Source organism: Sturnus vulgaris, chromosome 19 (genome assembly GCF_052056855.1).
Source record: "Sturnus vulgaris isolate bStuVul1 chromosome 19, bStuVul1.hap1, whole genome shotgun sequence".
Taxonomy (NCBI): Eukaryota; Metazoa; Chordata; class Aves; order Passeriformes; family Sturnidae; genus Sturnus; species Sturnus vulgaris.
The window spans coordinates 11,672,239-11,691,441 of record NC_142261.1 but is presented as its reverse complement, the minus strand read 5'-3'; the positions used below and the strand labels follow the sequence as shown (position 1 = coordinate 11,691,441).

Below are 19,203 nucleotides of genomic sequence, written 5' to 3'. Positions count from 1 at the left end.
CTGCCCTTGTTTTCTGCCAGCATCTCCCAGTCCTGTTTGGTTCTGCACTTTCAACCTGTGAACACCAGGCAGGAGAGAGGCTGAATGGTAGTTACTAAGTTCCTGTGTGTTACAAGCTTCCAGTATAAATAATAAGTAGAACTGAAATTGTTTTCCCACGTTTTCTGTAGTTGCAGTTTTCCCAAGAGTCCAGCTTCGGAAGCCAAGTCTTGACTGTAGTCTGTGCTGCTGACTTCCTCTGCCACCTTGAACGAGATTATTTGGATTTAGCAAAAGACTTGGGCATATTACTGAGTATAGGCATTTTTGTAAGTGGACTTAAACCTTATGAACTTTAATATGTAATTGATTTGGGATCATACAGACTGACTTACTTAAATGTCATAAGCATCTACACCCTGTCCAAATATGTAACATTCAGTCTAACTGAAAGTGGTAACCATTAATTTCTGTGTATGTATTTTCTTCATATGAAAAGTAGACAATTCCTTGTTTCAGACAAGGAATCTGTCCTGAAGGAGATTTGAGGTTTTATTAATGTTTATCTGGTGACTTTAAAGAGAAAAATGTTTTATTGCTGTGCAGTCGTCAGTTTGATTTAACTACAAGCGAGGAGAGCCAGTGCAGCATGGGCAAGCAAATGCTCATTGCTGAATGAGTGAAATTCCTGTCAAGGCATTATTTTCTCTATGTGCAGAACTAATCATGATGATGTATGAGTTAATTCAGCTTATAGTTCAAAACTCCCACTGCTTCCTGCTGTGGTTAATTCTGGACTTACTCTTCTATTAATGTAGTCTCCCATATTAAGGACTGTTTTTAGCCTGTCTTGCATATGTCATCTTCTTGTTTGAGTTGATGGGAAGGTTTTATCATATAGCAGTGAAGGTTTTCTATAAAAGCAGCACAGAGCTCTTTCATATATTTTTGCCTTTATAACGTGTTGTTTCAAGCAGTTAATTGAATATAAATTGTGGGCTTACTTATAAGGAAAAATTACTTACAGTTTATAAAGGTGTATTTACCCCTTCAAACTTTTTATCAGTGGTAAAAAGGACTGGAAATATGAGGATCGTTTTTCAGAATGAATAAATGCTAATTAACAAAAGTTCAATTTCTTTTGTTTGCATCCATCTAGTATATCTAAGTGTGTCTGCAGTAACTATAACTTGTTTTTGCATTAGGGCTGGGCTGTAGAGGTTGGTCAGTCTACTCAGAACAGCTGTGGTACAAACACTGGTTCTGTTCTAGCAGAGATGGCAGTAATGAAAATTATTCCTCAGTGGGATTATTGTTCCTCAGTGGTTGGGCTGTCTATATCTTGGCATGGGGTGGTTGTTAATTGGTTATTTAAATATGCTTGTAAATTATTCCCAGCTTGTCTTTTTCTTCTGAAGTTTTTTCTTTGAGCAGAATAAATATTGTAATCCTGTTTGCTTTCCAGACCTGTTTGTGATAGACCCTTCCTTCTGTTCCTGGAGAAAGACATTGTGAATAGCAGTGAACATGGTAAGGGTTTTTGGAGGTGTTTTGGTAGAAATAAAATTGAAAATTTTCCCCTTCCCAGGGATTAAGAATAAATTGCCGTAATGAGAACATTGTTTTTGGAGTGATTGTAGTTATTGGTAAATTTAAGAAATTAGAAAAAAATCACTGTAATGCACATGTCTATTCCAGGAAAGGTGTTGCTTGCAAGACACTTGAAATTTGTTTTTTTCAGCTGATTTTGGATGGGAAATGCTTTTTATATTTGTTTATTTGCAATTAGGGATGATTAAATTAATTACAACTCTTGTAACTTTATGTAGAGATCTCTTAGTGTTGTTCATATACCAGTTAACTAAAAAAAAGAAAAAATCCAGTTTTCAGAGGCAACTGGGCCATATGTAGATGTCACCTTTCTTGTCACATCTCAATTGTCATTCCAGATTCGAATTGCAGCACTGAATGCCAGCTCCACGGTTGAGGATGACTATGAAGGTACCTTCAAAAGTCATAAGACACAGACAAAGGAAGCTCAGGTAAATAATTCCACAATTTTCTTAATGAAGTTTTGTCTTGATGGGAGTTTTATCCTCTAGCTGCAGGGGTTTGTTTAACCATGATATATTGTTTTTATGAAAGCTTAACGAGTCTTGAGCCCTCCTTTAGCAAACTAAAACTTCACTCAAATGAGTTATTTTACAACAGTAACACAAATATTCTGCTATATAGCAGAAAGTATTAAAAGTGTGGAACTACTGAAACACATAATAAATATAAGTACATTTAATAAAGTTGTCTTAATAAATGCATTCTGATTATTTAAATCACAGGAAGCAGAAGCTTTTGCTTTGTACCACAAAGCTCTGGACCTTCAGAAGCATGACCGATTTGAGGAGTCTGCTAAAGCTTATCATGAGCTACTGGAGATTCGTCTCCTGCGAGAGGTCAGTGACCTTGAGAGAATGACACTCTGGAAACTGTTTGCTGTGTTTTGTCTTACTTCATTTCTAACTGGCTAACTAGAAATGTCAGTATTATCAATTAACAAGTTGTTTGCTGTTCTTGCTGCTTGTCTGATTCCTAATGCCCATGTTGCATTTGTTTTATAATTTCTAGGCAGTTCTTTCTGGTGATGAGAAAGAAGGGCTGAAACACCCGGGTTTGATGTTAAAATATTCCACCTATAAAAACCTAGCACAACTGGCAGCACAACGGGATGACTTAGAGACAGCCATGGAGTTCTATCTGGAGGTACAGCTGAAATTAGGCACTGGAGCCTTAATGTTGGTAAAAACTTCTAAAATACAGACAATACACATCCAGCATACATCATGTCACCATATCATGTAATATTCTTTCTGATGCTGTATAGGATAAAGTGGAGTCCTCAGAGCAGTTGTGATCCTGTTGAAATTAAAGCAGTGCCAGTCCCTGCAGTGAAGTGGGTATGCATGTGTGAAATGTGGATAATATTGTTTGTTGTGCTTTCTAGGCTGTAATGCTGGACTCCACTGATGTCAACCTCTGGTATAAAATTGGTCGTGTGGCAATAAAACTGATCCGCCTTCCCTTGGCTCGTCATGCTTTTGAAGAAGGGCTCAGGTGTAATCCTGATCACTGGCCTTGTTTGGATAACCTTATCACAATTTTGTATACACTCAGTGACTACACGAGTGAGTACATCTCAGTATGTGTGTAATTTTACATACCAAGAAAAATTGCTACAATGAAATCATACTGGTTGAATGTATCTTGCATAAGCAATGCAGCAAGGTTTGATAGAGACTGCTACTTCATCATAGAGATTTTACTGAAATACAAAGCATGATGGTTTAGATTGATATTTATTTTTAGGGTAACCAAAACTTGTGGTCTCACAGGTCAGAGCTTCTGCAGGAAGTTTCCCTGTACACTGCTCCTTTGCCTTTCTATGTGTGTTGGTTTTGGCTTTCCAGTAATTTCCTGCTGCACAGCTCTAGGGTTTGGGTATAAATCTACAGTCTCATTGATAGTCTGGTAGGATTAATTGTAGTTACAGCAGTGAATACACTGCTTGCTTCACTAATAGAATCTGCAGTTAAGACATTTGATAACATAAAAATGGTGGATAATTGTGTTTCTGTTTTATGGTTCTAAATTCTTCTGTGCCAGAACACACATGAAAGTAAGTGAAAAATGTACTGCAAACATTGTTTAAACAAAATTAATTGCATTCTTTTTCTGGATACAATATCTTGGAAGACACAATAGGCTGTTTTAATTGTATGCATCTAAGTATTTGAGACCTTACAAAGCAATTGGACTAATTCATGTAAACGTCACATTTGGGTGGAATTCAGTGATGTATGTGAGGCCCAGAAATGGGAGCTTTGAATGAACCAAAGGCAGCCATTGACCATTCAATTTCTATTTCTCTGCCAGCATGTTTGTACTTTATCTGCAAAGCTCTGGAAAAAGACTGTCTGTATAGCAAAGGATTGGTTCTGAAGGAGAAGATCTTTGAGGAGCAGCCTTGCCTCCAGAAAGATTCCTTAAGGATGTTCCTCAAATGGTGAATGTTGTCTTAGAGTATATACTGCCTTTGGAGTGTAAATTTTGGATTTGGAGTTGCTCAAAAAACGTGCTGAGATCTTGTGATTTAAGTTTAATACCTTGCTGACTTACCTTCTGAATGATAATGTTATGTGTTGGTGCTTCAGGGATTCCTTTTGGAGGGAGGTAGAAAGAAGAAAAGAATCCTCTTGTTGCTGCTCCTTTATTTTCATACCTAGATCTCTTGTAACCATCTGCCTTTGTTTTACTTATTAGTCCCTGATCCCTGCAGCATTCACTTTAGTTTTCCTTATTAAAACAAACCAATAACAACCCAAACTAAAACAACTCTCACTGCCTCCCCACAAGAAAACCTCACCTAAAACTCCCCACACGTTACTGCTTTTCTTTCTGTATGGATTTTATAGTATGAGTGGGTAGGAGGAAAGTGGGAAAATAGACACCCATAAAATTTACAGGATCTGTTTAAGTTAACAGATCATTCAGAACAAAAATTTCTGATGATTGACACTTCCATATGTATGCTATAAAGTTGGTAACATAATGTTACATGAATGCTTCGTTTATCGCTATTTTTGTTACATTATATGAGGGTATTAAATTAATCCCCTCTAGGCTTTAATAAAAAAAACAAACCAGCAAACAAAAACTAACTTATTTCCATTTTTTCTTATTTCTCAGTGACATGTCTATCCATAATGTGAATGTGAGTGCAGCTGAAACAGGAAGAATCATAAATGAAGCACTGGAGCTACGTAAGAAAAGACAGGCATTGCTGGTGCGTGACAGAGAGCCAGACCTCAGACTGGTGCAGCCAATTCCCTTTTTCACGTACGTCTTTCTATTTTCTCTTTTCAAAAACATCCTCTGAAGCACATATTCTGACAACTGGTGTGCTTCAGATTTCTTCAAAGCACCTTTTTTTTTTTCCTTGTAAAAACAAACCAACCTTCCCAGTGTTTTCTTATTAGCTTATAGGTTGGTTTGGTGTGCTTATGATTTTAGTATAAATCCCATAGCTATTAGTTTTCGACTTTTGATTTTAAACCAGTGATGTAAAAAACAAATATGGTATCTGAGAATGATTTGGCAGCTATTCCAATGCATTACTGGATTGTGACTAGTTTGTATGCAAATTTTAAAGCAAGTTTAGCTTTTCAAAATGGTTTTTATTATTGGGATAATGAAAACTCAGGAAAACATTTGCAGTTCTTTATTTGCAGGAAGATATAAGGATACTAATAAGTTTTTATATATGTCTTTATTAAGGCATAAAGGATTGGGGTTTGATTTTTGTATTGCACATTATTTTTGGAATATTAATGGGCTCTGCATGTAGTTCATACTGCAGAGTAGTTGTTTCTACTTGTGAATAGGGATGAGTTCTTTTAGTGTTGTTGATTGAATACAGAATCTGAAAACTTTGTTTGACACTACTATTTTTAAGCTTTTGATATAATTTCCTCAGCAACTACTGCACGGACCTTGTGTCTTTTAGAGACATTTTTTGAGTGATGGGACAGGTTTTTGACAGGTTGCTGTCCCACTGAGAAGCTGCTCTTGGTGTTTCTAAGCTGTTGGAGAAAAACAATGTTGAATGCTGTTAGGTTTATATACATAATATAGAAAATAATGTTACATTGTAATGCCACTGTGTTTCCACTTGCAGGTGGAAGTGTTTAGGAGAAGCCTTACTTGCCATGTACCAGCACCTCACAACGTGTGATCCTCCTCGACCCAGTCTGGGAAAGAGAATTGATCTCTCAGAGTACAGAGACCCAGTTCAACATTTGATGCTTTCTCCCACCTCTACTCCTGTCAGTGTTATTCAGCCAACTCCTGTCAGCACTAATCCAGTGGTGACAATGCCAGATCCTGTATTACCTTATACTCCAACCACACCCAACTTCCCAAGTCACAGTCAGAGTTCTTTGGAACCAGGAGCTACTGTAGGTGAGCAAGGTACTTCAGTCTAAGATTCAAGATATCTTTCCTACTTACCTGGGTATAAAAAACACTTCAGAATTCTTTGGGCCATGCTGTCTTTCAACTGCATGTTGGGGGAGTGAGTACCTTTTCAGCATATGTATAACATGTGATAGAGAAAGTGAAGGAGTGTCTGACCTTTTCTGATTTTGTGCTGTTGCCTCACACTTCAGTTTTTCAGTCTTTAAGATGAGAAAAATTGTTCATCCATTCCAGCAGTGATGCATATCAAACTTTTAATGTTGGGAAGGGCCTTGAGCTCCTTAGAATGAATGAGCTGTTTTACAGAAAGATGACTGTGTTATTTTTCTGCTCATGTGGCACTTTAAGAAGCTGAGAACACCAAGCTGTCAGCTATATTTATTTCAAATCTGTACAAGATTTTTTTGGCACTGTCTTCAGATGGAAACCAATGAATAAAAATAAAAAAATTACTCACTTTTTATTCTGTCAATTTAACCTGTCAGGTTTTGTTATTTTTTCATTATTTTTTCAGGTGACATATCTGCAGGTGATAAATCAAAGAAAGGAGTGAAGCGAAGGAGAATTACAGAAGACAGTGGTGAAACAGCCAAAAGGAGATCTGCTAGAGTTCGCAACACCAAGTGTAAAAAAGAGGAGAAGGTTGACTTTCAAGAGCTGTTGGTGAAGTTCCTTCCTTCCAGGTACTGTACAGCAAAACTTTGATTATGAGATAATCATAAAGAAGAAGCTGTTTGGGATTACGATTGATTGATATCCCCTCAACCTTCAAACTACCAGTCCTATGTTATTTTTTGAAGCAGATGTGGTGCATTATCTTCTGATAAATTTAATAAAATTGCTTTTAGTAAAAATTTCTGAATAAAAATTGAAAAATGTAAAAGCATTTACTACTGTTAAAATGAATTAGCAGACAATACATGTATCAAAATGGATAAGATAAAGTAATCTTGATTTGGACAAAAGGAACTGGATGCATATCTCTGAATTTGTTTCACTAATATATTTTCACTGTTAAAATTTGCACAGTGTTTCATATTTAGGTTTCACCTAGTAATGAAAGAAAGAATGAGGACTTTGTTGATATTGTGGTTTTTGTCCCCCTTTCACACAGATTAAGGAAATTAGATCCTGAGGAGGAGGAGGACCCTTTCAATAACTATGAGGTGCAATCTGAGATCAAGGAGGAGAATTTTCAGCATGTTGGACCACATAGAATGTCATTTGATTCTACAACATTTATGGAATCTGGTAGGGCTTTCATTATAACTCCTGTTCTTTCTTTGTTGTTTTTGCCATATTGTGTGCTTTATTTTCTGTGTTTTCCTGTCATGCCTAGAAGATACAGAAGTATATGCTATTTTAAAAAGTGTAATTTTATGGTATAGAAGTATCTCAGTTGGTACTAATTTTTTAAGTCTTGGGGGATTGCTTAATCATTGTGTGCAGGAAGCTGTTGTGTGGAATTTCCCATTTAAACAGATTGGAATTCAGTAACTGAATTCTACATATGAGCAGCACAGAAGAACTGCTTTGATATAAGTGCATAAAACACTGTTGAAACTTAATTGTCTCAAGATCTGGCTCAACCTTACACATGTAGGCCTTTGTGTTTATCTGCTTTCTAGAAAAGCAGGATGTTCATGAATTCCTGCTGGATAACCTGAACAACGGTGGGATCTTGGAGCTGATGATGAGATATCTAAAAGTCATCAGCCAAAAGTTCCTGGTGAAGTGGCCTCCTGGCTTGTGTGAGGTGGTCCTCAGTATCTATAACAGCTGGAGAAAGCACAGCAGTAGCCTTCCCAACCCCCTCCTGAGGGACTCAAGTAACCAACACATCAAGGTAATGCAACACCTTTCCTTATTCTGTGTTTGCTGTTGTCTTGGTGTGCCAGAAGTGCCCAACTGAAATCCAGCAGGCACAGGTTTGACTTAGCTCTGTCTGGAACTGCTTGTCCCAGCTGTAGTAACTGTCCTAAACTTTGGGGCACTGCAGCTGTTCCTGAGCTGAGCAGACCTGGGTGATGCTACATGCAACTCTAACCTGTATATAATGTGTGTTTATGCACACAAACACCCATAGGGATGTTGTAGACATAGATGTGTTTTACCCCTTTATTCTGTTGTTGCTCTTTCTTTTTTTCCTCTCCTCCCTTTTCTTCTGATATGACACAGTTTTGTTTTGTCATCAGGTCAGTACAGAGTCTGCTCTCACTGGCTGATTGAGGGTCAGCATTGCTGCTTTAAATAGAGCAAATACAGTGTAGTTTTAAGATAACCTGAAATTTACAGTAAAAAAACCCAAACAACAAAACAAACTAAAACCACCTTCTCAGCCTCACCATTTTATTATTTAATTTCCTGAAACCAAATAGAAACAACAGTAAGTTCTTTACAACCATGTAAAGGCCAGCTTGATGATAGCAGCTGATATTCCTTGAATTATAAAGCCAGTTCTGATACTTCTAGGCCACTGAGCCAGTCTGTGTTATCTTTTTAATGTTAGCAGTCTGTATTCATTTGGAAAGTTATTTGTCTTTAGTATGACTTCAGTTGGAAATAGTATTTCAGATCAAGTATTTTTGCTTCTTTGCAAATGAAATATTAATTATGAAAATTGCTGTGTTCCATTGATGTCATTTACAAAACAAACAAAAGTGCCTCTATGTAGCAGACGTTAAATTTTTATACATCCTATGACTTATTTATGTATATTTTTCGCATGTCCATGCCCTTTTTTAAACAAATGTAAATACATTTATAAATTTATTCCCTTGGTTCTCATTATTAGTGCATAAGTGCTTACTTGTATGTAAATTTGGTATTATTTTTCAAATGTCAATGCTACTACTGTATTCTGGAATCGTGCTTTCAGCATGATCTGGCAATTTAATATAGTTTTATTTCAGCCAGATAAAAAAGTAAGGATGACAGTTTTATCTAACATCAAGCAATGCTGTTCTGACCTTCTTTCATGAGCTGAGATTTTTCTTTTTTAATGCTTCTAAGTATTGTTTGGTTTTGTACTTGTTGATTTGTCAATGGTGTTATACACCTTTTAGGCAGAAGAAATAGTTCTAGCTTGGGAATAGAAATCCCAGGAGCACAAGATGAAGGCTTTCTTTGAAGTAAATTGCAAATTTAGTGATTTTTTTAAAATTCTGCTTCTTTTAAAGTATTTCTTTCTGTGAATACTCTTTTGATATCTCCTTACTTTTTCTGAAGGATATGATGTTAATGAGCCTTTGTTGCATGGAACTGCAATTAGATCAGTGGCTACTGACAAAAGGGAAGAGTTCTACAGGTGAGAACTTCATGTCACTTTCTTCAGACTCTGAAAACACAGGGGCTATATGAGGAAAAGCTTTCAGGAATTCAAGAAATATTGGAGCTATTTTTGCTTAATATCTCCCAGATCTGTGTTTTATTGGTGTATCAATTCTTTGCCTTTAGGTAGATCAGTACCTTTGAAATTCTGGTACATGGGACTCTTTCCATGCAATGCCAGTAACTTCATGATAAAATACAATTAATTGACTTTCAGTTTCTCCACGAAATTGCCCTGCTGCCTCTGTGAATGGAAAGTTTGGTCCTGACTTCCCAGGAACTCATTTTTTGGGGGACCTGTTGCAGCTGTCGTTCGCGTCGTCGCAGCGAGATTTGTTTGAGGAAGGCTGGATGGAGTTTGTCACTCGGGTGTACTGGCTGAAGGCTCGCTTTCTAGCACTGCAGGTTTGCTTTACTGCTGCTGTGACAAACACAGCTTTTCCCAAATGAAAGTCAATATTGTTCAGATGCAGCTGATTTGGGAGTCTCAACTCTTTTAAGCATGTGGATAATATCAGCTTAAAACAGTGATTTCACTTTGTTTTTAAATATAATTAACTTTGCCTGAGGGTTGAGGTGGAAATGAAGTAGGAGGTCTCACATGCTAAGCAAATATTCAGGTATGTTTATTTTATGTCTTTGTTTAAATTAACTTGTGCTCAGCTTAAAAAAGAAAAATATTTGTAGTAAAATGACTTGGAATAGTATTGTGGAGCTGCAGAACAAAAGAGTTTTGGGGGCCTGGACTCGTGGACACTCTCGAAGTCTCAGGAAGTCCAAAATGCAGATTTTAACTGAAGCAGGCTATTTTATCACTCTTCCCTCTGCTTTTTCAAGGTGGCATGGTTTTGCTTTTGAAGACTTTTAATTTAATATGCAAATTTTGAAGCACAGAGTTTTAAACCTATCACTAAGGGAATAATTTGAAAGAAATGTTATTTGATCCCAGTCTTTTTTTTTTTTCCTCTAAATGTTGCTTCCCCAGGACATCAAAGAGGGTTTTTTATGCATTAATTATGTTTAAATCAGTTGTCAACTAGTTATGTGTGTTAGTTTCATAAGTGTGAACTAACTTGTTCCTTCCCTTTTTTGGTTTGTTGGGCGTTTTTTTTGTTTTTTTTTCATCAAAGGATTCCTTTTTAATGAAGTTATTTAGGAAAAATGAGAGTTCCTATACAATTACTGGCATTTTTTTCCTTGGGATATACAGAGTTGTATTTTGCCTTTGTATTCCTTCCTGACCTTTCAACTACTTTGCCCAAAGCAGATAGAATTAATTCACTTTGCAGAATATACAAATGTTTTAATTTGCACAAATGGAAGAGTTATTTCTGTTGGTTTACTCTTCTGCCTTTTTAAAGGAAAGCGGTTTTAGCACTCCAGACCAATCTCACAAATTTATTCAGGCTGAATTCTGTTTTTCTGATTTGTTTTATCTGTTATTGAAATAATTGGTAAGATATTTTTAAATATTTTTGCTTCAGCTTGAGCTATTCGGTTGAATTTGTTTTTTGATTTTTGAGGACATGCAGTAATCACACTGGCAGTAACTGCATTAAATTTAAACATTTTCTACAAGTTTTGGAGACCTTTTCTACAATGAGAACTGTTGGATTTTTTTGGTTGATTGTTTTCCTCTGTACTGTTTCTATAGGGAGACATGGAACAGGCACTTGAGAACTATGATATCTGCACTGAAATGCTGCAGAACTGCACCAGCACACAAGCCAAAGCTGGCAATGAGTGTAGCATTGTCATACGGTTGCCCAATCTGCATGTCGATTCTGTGGTGTCTTTAGAGGAGGTAAGAGTTCATTTGCAGGTGTGTGTTCCCTGTTCCATCTCTCACACTCCATCTCTTGCAGTTTCAAATGTCACCTATGAATTAGTTCTTTTGTGATGGAAGTATCCTGTATCTCAGAGTGAGGATTCTGTACTTGGAAGATTATGTCAAGACTACTGTCTCTTTTTCAAAAACGACAGTTTTTGTATCTGTTGGTCCTGTACATCTTCAGATTGCTTTTTTGCAGAATAAAAATATTAAAGCAGCTGCACGTACAGCAGTAGATTATTGAATCAGTGTTTTTCTTTTCTTTTTTTTAAACCTTAAGAGCTATACTGCTGGGACAAGTGTCAGCAGTCAAGTATATGTTTAAATAAAATATTCTATAATCTGTGCAGATTGAAAAGAACCTAAAATCTCTGGAGAGATGCCAGTCCTTGGAGGAGATCCAGCGACTGTACGAGGCAGGGGATTACAATGCAGTGGTGCATCTGCTCCGGCCAACCCTGTGCTTTAACGGCTACGGCAGAGCCAAACATCTGGAGTTTGTCACATCCATACCAGAGAGACCAGCACAGCTGCTTCTCCTCCAGGTTTGCTTTGCTTCTTAAAACATCTCTTCTAGTAAGGAGTTAAGACATATTCCTGAAAACAGGATGGAAGGGTTTCTGGAGTGGGTGTTAACAGTTATGAGTCTTATTTACAAAGCAAAGCATGGAACCAAATCTGTAAATGCTCTGAAGAGCGCAGCTTTATCGACATCATTAGCAATGTGCCAGCTTTTGCTGACTGAGAATGTGGCTAAAGATACAAGATGTTGAGGCCTCCATGAAATGAGCAGAAACTTGAATCATTTCCTGAGTTATTTTATGGATGGATTCCTGCTGCTGTTGACTATATGGTGACTTAGAACCATTCTGAAACTTGGTTATCTAGCACATGAGTGATTTTTATGCTGTAAAGACACTCTCCTGCATGAATGAGAAACTGCTGATACAAGCAGTATAATTGCTGTAGAGTTAGTCCATTTGCCACTGTAAAAATAAGTGTCGAGTTTATTAGGTTATTTGGGGGAAAAATGTTTGCACAAAAAAAGGCTGAGGAACTTTTTACTGGTCTGAACCCAATCCTACTGTTTCAATGCTGTCTCTTGACCCAGCCTCTTGAGAGTAGCAAGAAGCAGGAGAATGTTGCTATTACACTCACCTTAGAGTTGCTACTTTGTTATTTATGAAGTAATAAAATGGTAGCACACGATCATAAAGATTCAAACCCTGTTTCTTGTGAGGGCTCGATTCAAGTATAGGTCATTAGAATTACAGACCTACAGCCATTCCTTTCCTGTTTTCTTTCCTTGCATCTTTTACTAAAGCAGGAAGATGTGATGATTTTTTTGTATTTAGATCCTATTTGTGTATTTGTCATCCAGGATCCATGCACCTCCTATTGTCCTTTTAATATTGTATTTAAAGGTGTTCTGTTTCATTTCACTGAAGTAATCACATTAACTGAGGATAGTGTTTTGCTTTGCCCTGCTGTGCATTCATGTTTAAAATAAACTCCTCATTGTTATAATAGATCTTTTTCATGTTTACATTCCCTAGGACTCCCTGCTCAAACTGAAAGACTACAAGCAATGCTTTGAATGTTCAGATGTTGCCTTGAATGAAGCAATTCAGCAGATGATTAATATGACAGCAGCCTCAGCTAAAGAGGAGTGGGTTGCTACGGTAACACAGCTGCTCACAGGAATAGACACTTCATTATCATCACTTAACAGCATCTTGAAAGACTCCTCTGTCACACCAAGCCTGGTTCGCTTAACAAACAACCTGATCCAGGTAACCCCGGCCCTGCAGCAGCAGACAGGTGCTGTGTGCTGCACACCTCCAGACATGATACAGTTACTGTGTGAATTCCCTCCCTCTCCTAGAGATAGTTTTGGTTACATTTCTGTTCCATTTTTGTGAAGATGGGTATTGCCACCTCGTGTGAGCATTGTCATAGTCTGCAGGTGACAGACCTGCACTGAGCACACACCTGTGCCAGAACCAGTACCAGCAGGTACCTTTAGACACCAAGCTGCCTAAAGCAATCAAAATATGGTGCTAAGATAACCTAACACTGAGGTTTTAGGCTATTTGAAATGGTGATAATGTGAAGATTGAGCTGCCTGAGTGTAGCTTGTAAGTTATGGCTCTGATCTTGCCTGTATGTGCTTTGGGCTGGAGGGCAAGGTCCCTTACAGAGCCTTACAGACATGGTAGAATTGCTTGCAAATGCTGGCCAAAGTAAGTGTTTTTCTAGTAAAAACAGACAGGGTGATATGAACAGGGCAGGGGAAAAGTGAAATGTGAAGTGCTTGTGGAATTATGAATACAGCTAATTTTAGCCTTTTACAGAAGGTACTTTCAAACCTCAAAACTGAGTGAGCATTTTCAATCCAGGTAACAAATGGCAGACTTACAAATGGCAGTTCTGTTAAGAAGTGGGTCCAGTTAATATCAAAATTCAATGTGCTTGCAATTTACAAATCTCCATTTACTTCAGTGAGAGCCAAGGACCCTTCACTATTTACAAAATCATACTCTCATTGTGCAGAGTTGTATGTGTTGTGGAATGTAATGGAATTCTGGAGAGCAGAGTGTTCAGGCACATCATTTATAAAGCATCTTTAATAATTCTAGTTAATCTTCCACAGTTGTTATAAGACCTGTTCTAGAATTCAGGAATTTTTTTAAGTTCCTCTTCATCTGGGTTGTAGAGAAATTTCTTGTACAATAATGAGACATAATAATGCTAAGAATTGATGCTGTGTATTTGCTTACTTTGAATTGCTTGTATAGCATTTAACAGCATAGAACAGAGACACATCTAGGTGGAAAATGAGAGTGCAAGAGGAATGTCAGAGGAGGGCAAATAATCTACTACCCTTCCCCTACTGTTTGACCTACCTCTAGCATTTTTATTGCCACTTGGGAGAAGCTGAGATCCATCTTTAGATTATTTCCTTGGGGTAAAATCAATTGCCAACTTAGAGTTGTTTGGAAAGGATTCACAGCCAATCTTTGTCTTGCATCACTTTGTCTGTCTAATGTCTGTTTCTTTATTAGATCATAGACTGCAGCATGGCTGTCCAGGAGGAGCCAAAAGAGCCATATGTGTCCTCAGTGCTTCCATGGATTATCCTGCACAGGATCATCCAGCATGAGGAGGATGCTTTTCGATCCCTTTGCTGCCAGCAGCAGCAGAACCAGGGAGAAGAAGGTGGATAATTTCTTCACTTTTAATATTGGTCTTGAGCTCTTTACCATCTAGCTCAGGAATAGAAGTAAATGAAATATTTGTTTGTTGTCTTACCTTGCTGGTAAGGGAGTAGAGGGCTATGCAAGCATCACTTTGCACTAGAGAGGAAGCTTTTTGCCAGCTGAAGCATTGACTCAGATTTAACTCGGTTCTGTGCTACCCTAATATTTACCCATTTCTTTCTTCCAGTGAGTCCTGATACCCCTATGCTGCCTTCTTCACTTATGCTGCTGAACACAGCTCATGAGTATTTGGGCAGAAGGTCCTGGTGCTGCAATTCAGATGGTGCTCTGCTCAAGTTCTATGTAAGTACTGGCATTGTGGAATAACTGAGATTGATTGTGATTGATGTCTGAAAATCATCTGGCCAAGCCACATCTCAAAGCAGGAAACAAAGTTTGAAGTTACATTGTTTATTGCCTTGTCTTAATGTTAAATATACACTTTTAAATCCACTTTCCATCTTCTCCCAGACAAACATATGAAAATTTCAGTCAGTTTAATCTGAATAGCAAAGGTTTGTTATTCCAGACTCTCTTATATTGGTCTGCTTCAGTCATACTTCCAGTGTTTTCTGGACTTGCCTCACTGAGAAGAATAATTGTTTTCTTCCATTTTTTCTCCTTTGTTTTGCTTCTTGCACTAGTATTTTATTTTGTTCATGGGATTTGAAAGGGAAATAGGAATAACCAGGCAGTCTGATAGAGCTGTACATTATTCAGAATCTAAAAAAACCTGTAGTGTTACATCTTTTAAATTGCTGCTAAAAATAACACAGTGGGATTCCATATTCATCTTGTCTCAGTGATTCTAAATAAGTTCCTCACTTCACAGAACTGAATTTGTCAAATGTTAGGTAGGGTTTGCACACTTTCAGTGCACATAAATACTGTTTATCATGTAAAAAGAACTTATTTAAACTTTCAGCCAAGAACATTCAGTTTTGAACAGCTTGGTTGTTTCCTTTTTCCAAATCATAAGAGTAAAGACTTGCAGGCCATCATCTGTTACTCAACTGGAATGTTCCTGATTGCTCCCACATCCTGTGGTATTAACTGGATTTGCTCTGAAGCTGTGATGATTTTAATTGTTCTGTGGTTGATAAATTTGTCTTATTTAATTGCACCTACCTCGATTTTGTACCACGGTCTGAAAAAAATAGCAATTCTATTGTTTTCATGTTATTAACTAAATGTTATTTAAAATATACATATAGAGTTCCATCTGTTGAACAATGATGAGAATGAAGAATTACTTTAGCCCTCCATTTTCCTGTGTCTTAAGGCTGTTCTTTGCTCTCTTGCTCAGATGGGTGTGTTGCATCTCATATGCTCCAGGAATGGGTGTCTGGGCAGTCATGCTGTAGCATTATTAGATGAAAGGACTTACTCATTCATGGTTGACCTTTTTAAGATTATTCCTTGAAGTCTCATTGTTACACCAGAAAAGAAATTTCCCATGGTTAAGTAGAATATTTCTATGTGTCTGCTCATTCTGTCTTAGCTCAGAAACCCAAGTGTTTCCCTGAGCAGAGCACTGTGACAGCCTGGGACAGAGTGGCTGCTGGCAAATCCCAGATAATGGGGTGCTGTGGCATCCACGGAGCTGTGCTCCACAGGGACATTTCAGTGGCACTTTACAGATTCAGCTTGACTTCACTGAGGTTTATTACCTTCAGCCAAGAAAAAATCATGATTAGTTCTGCATAGAGCTACTTAGGAATCTCTTAATTTCCCTTCTCTGCACTCCCTGGAGCTTATTAGCCACAGCTCAGTGCCAGACCCCATCTACCTCTGCATTTGAGCAGCAGCATGTCCAGGACAGTAATTTAGACAGCAGGGAAGGATGGCACAGAGAGCCTGAGGGGTTCTGCAGGAGTCAGCTCACCCTGCTAGGGCTGGAGTGAATGAGCAGTGTTTGAAGTGAGGCTGATCCAGGGTGGAACTATCAGATTAGCTCTATGTCCTGCTCTCCTCAGCCTCCCTGCCGTTAGGAGCATAATGCTGCTACACCTGAGCTGCCCCTGCAGGGACTCCAGAGGGATTGTTAGCTCAGGCCTTGTGCTTTATGAAAATAGATGGGCTGTTCCCAGGCTGAGCTTGTCCACGGATGTGATGAGTCTGAATTGTGCCTGCAAAATGTGCCCGTACCCACAGCCTGGGGAGTGACAGAATGGGCTGGGAGCCTGGGGAAAGGACACATGTTTGAGAGCTGGCAGTGTATTTGCAGTGAGATCTTTGTTAAATGTCATCAGATACTTTAAACAAAATGTTCCGTTTTCACTTACACAATCGCCCGCTTCTTAAACTAAAATATTATATGGTATTATTAAACACAAGAATTTCGTTTTCAGAGATGAGAGGGTATTGGAAGGGTAGGGAAAGACAAAGGGAAAATGGGATGAATTATTTGAAGAGAAAGGCAGCTTCAAGAATGTGAAAAGTATGTTTCATAGATCAGTGTTAAATGATCACCTTCTGTAGGTGAACTGTCTGCTCAAGGAACTTACATTGCTTGTGGATGAATGTGCTGTGCAAGAGGAGGTGTTAATATTAATTAAGGCCTTTAGCAATAGGAATTATTTAGCAATTAGGAATTATTAGGAATTCTTGGGTTTCTGCCAAGAACTTAAAAGTTAAATAGGAACACAGGAGATTGTTTTGAATGCTGTTCAAGTGACAATTCTGTTACTGCTGTTAGATGTGCTTTTGTGTGTAGCAGTAGGAATAGAAGGCTTTTGTTACAGTATCCTCTGATGCTCACTGTTTTTCTTCAGTTTATTTAGCTACACTTTCTGTAAAATTTGAAATATTGTTCACAAGTTCATACAGGGGAAGTGCTGGCAATAAGGTGTCTGCTGTGACTCCAGATGTCATTGAAATGCTTTCTAAGAATTGTCCTTGCTTTTATTTTTCAGGGTTTTGCCTCTTAATAAACAGTACCTTGATCTTAGGGCAGATATTTTAATCAGAAGAGAATCAGCATCTTATGTTTAATCCCAGCTCTTACAAATGAGAATGTCAGACTTTGGCCTTGTAATGCAGGGTTTGTTCTGGCAGGGAAGCCCATCATGATGAGCTTCTTGTAGGATCATGCATAAATAATTGAGTTTGCAATCCTAGATGTTGAAAAATGATAAGTGGTTACAAATAAATATTTCTTTCTTTAAATTGAAATTCCACAGAGGAAGACATGGAAATTGAATCTTAAACCTCAGTGGTTGTGTGGGTTTTGTTTTGGTTATGAAATAAATTTCCAGAATCCCCCTACACAGCTTATTCTTGGTGAACATATTTTTATTGACCTTGAAATGGCGTCTTGGAATGTGTTCCTTTCTGGTTCATTTTTTATGGAAGCTTAGTGAGAATTTTCAAAGAGTTACCTTTCTTCTTTTGGCATTCTGCTGCAGCTTTTGTAATGAATGTCTTAAAGTATCAGCATCTTCCAAAATATTCTACTGATGGCTGCTTTCTCTTGTAGTGTTGAAGGTAAAGATAGCAACTTGCTACAGTGTTTAGTAATTTGGGATCAGTCCAGCCACTTCCCTTGGTGTGTAGCCATCTGTGTAATACTGTTCATACTGTTCAATTCTATAGTCCTTTTAGCCAGACTTTCATTAACTCTCTCTCTTCTTTTGCTGCAAAGTCATCTCCATCCTGCTTTTTTTGTGCAGAGGAAATTGCCTGGTTGTGAGTTAGGTCAGAAATTCTTCTGCACCTTTTCCTTTTTCACAGCATTGATGAACTGTAGTTCACAGTTATATTCACAAGAGTAGCTTGGTGTGTAGGGGAGAACTTTGAATAATTTAAAGTCTGAAACATGAAGCTGATATTTAACTTCATTGATTAAAGGTAAGTGTTTGTGAATTACACAGGAAGAAAAAATTGGAATCACTTGTGTGAGACCAGTTTACAGAAATACATGAGAAATATTTGGTTGTTATTGGGGAAAAAATCCATGCAATCCCTTCAAGATGTTTTCATCATCTGCCTTCAGACAGCTGGGCAGCTCCCTGGGATCTGCAGGTGACCTTGTCCTTGATGCTTGGCTTGTAGGTTCAGGTGCTACAGAAAGAACTTGCAGCTTCCACTTCTGAGGATACTCACCCATACAAAGAAGAGCTGGAAACAGCCTTGGAACAATGTTTTTATTGCTTATATGGTTTCCCTAGCAAAAAAAGCAAAGCAAGGTACCTAGAAGAACATTCAGTACAGCAGGTAAGTTATGTGTTAGCCAGTGTCAGTGGAATATCCTGAAGTGATGAAAGATGCACTCTCGTTTTGTTCTAATGCACTTTGATATATTTTGGAGAAAGATTACTTTTCTTTCCTTGTAAATTTTATGTATTTTACCCATTGTAGAGAATAAACTAAAAGTTTTCATATTTATAAAATTATAATGAGTCCAATATTTTAAATTAAATGCTAGTCTTATCCATAGTAGTCTGCCATCTTGAAAGTATGGAGAAGTTGATTTTATTAAGCAATCACTTTCCTGTTTTCAGCTCAGAAGAAGTTCAAGGTTGAGGAAAATTTAGAGAGGAAAAGTCAGCTTGAGAGAAGAAAACTTTAGCAGCCAGCCTTTCAGTTCATGAAAGTGAAAAATGTTACTGTTAAAAGTTTGCAAGTACTTTGTATTATCACTTATTTTGACATCTCTCATGGTAAATACCTGGCAACTGTTTATGAGAAATGTGAAATTCTGTTGAATTTAGAAGGGCAACTATGAAGTGCCTCTGGAAGAGGGTTGTAATATTGCAATGGAGGAAGAGAAAAATA

The 19,203-nt window shown here is 37.7% G+C and overlaps 1 protein-coding gene across 4 annotated transcripts in view; it reads left to right on the top strand.

The window, feature by feature from the left end:
• Positions 1–19,203, top strand: part of CABIN1 (calcineurin binding protein 1) — a 104,869-nt gene that overhangs the window by 864 nt on the left and 84,802 nt on the right. For 2 of the 4 annotated variants that reach the window (XM_014894731.2, XM_014894729.2), the window contains exons 2-21: positions 171–308; positions 1,445–1,509; positions 1,929–2,021; positions 2,316–2,429; positions 2,602–2,736; positions 2,978–3,158; positions 3,907–4,036; positions 4,720–4,869; positions 5,708–6,000; positions 6,521–6,689; positions 7,121–7,257; positions 7,635–7,852; positions 9,235–9,313; positions 9,554–9,741; positions 10,991–11,140; positions 11,518–11,712; positions 12,724–12,960; positions 14,233–14,386; positions 14,615–14,730; positions 18,481–18,642. In XM_014894731.2, coding sequence (XP_014750217.2) covers positions 1,507–1,509; positions 1,929–2,021; positions 2,316–2,429; positions 2,602–2,736; positions 2,978–3,158; positions 3,907–4,036; positions 4,720–4,869; positions 5,708–6,000; positions 6,521–6,689; positions 7,121–7,257; positions 7,635–7,852; positions 9,235–9,313; positions 9,554–9,741; positions 10,991–11,140; positions 11,518–11,712; positions 12,724–12,960; positions 14,233–14,386; positions 14,615–14,730; positions 18,481–18,642 — 2,904 coding nt within the window. In that variant the 5' untranslated portion in view covers positions 171–308; positions 1,445–1,506. Of the gene's footprint in view, positions 1–170; positions 309–1,444; positions 1,510–1,928; positions 2,022–2,315; positions 2,430–2,601; positions 2,737–2,977; positions 3,159–3,906; positions 4,037–4,719; positions 4,870–5,707; positions 6,001–6,520; positions 6,690–7,120; positions 7,258–7,634; positions 7,853–9,234; positions 9,314–9,553; positions 9,742–10,990; positions 11,141–11,517; positions 11,713–12,723; positions 12,961–14,232; positions 14,387–14,614; positions 14,731–18,480; positions 18,643–19,203 lie in introns of those variants that run through there. The other 2 variants (XM_014894730.2, XM_088176031.1) reach the window with 2 other exon arrangements.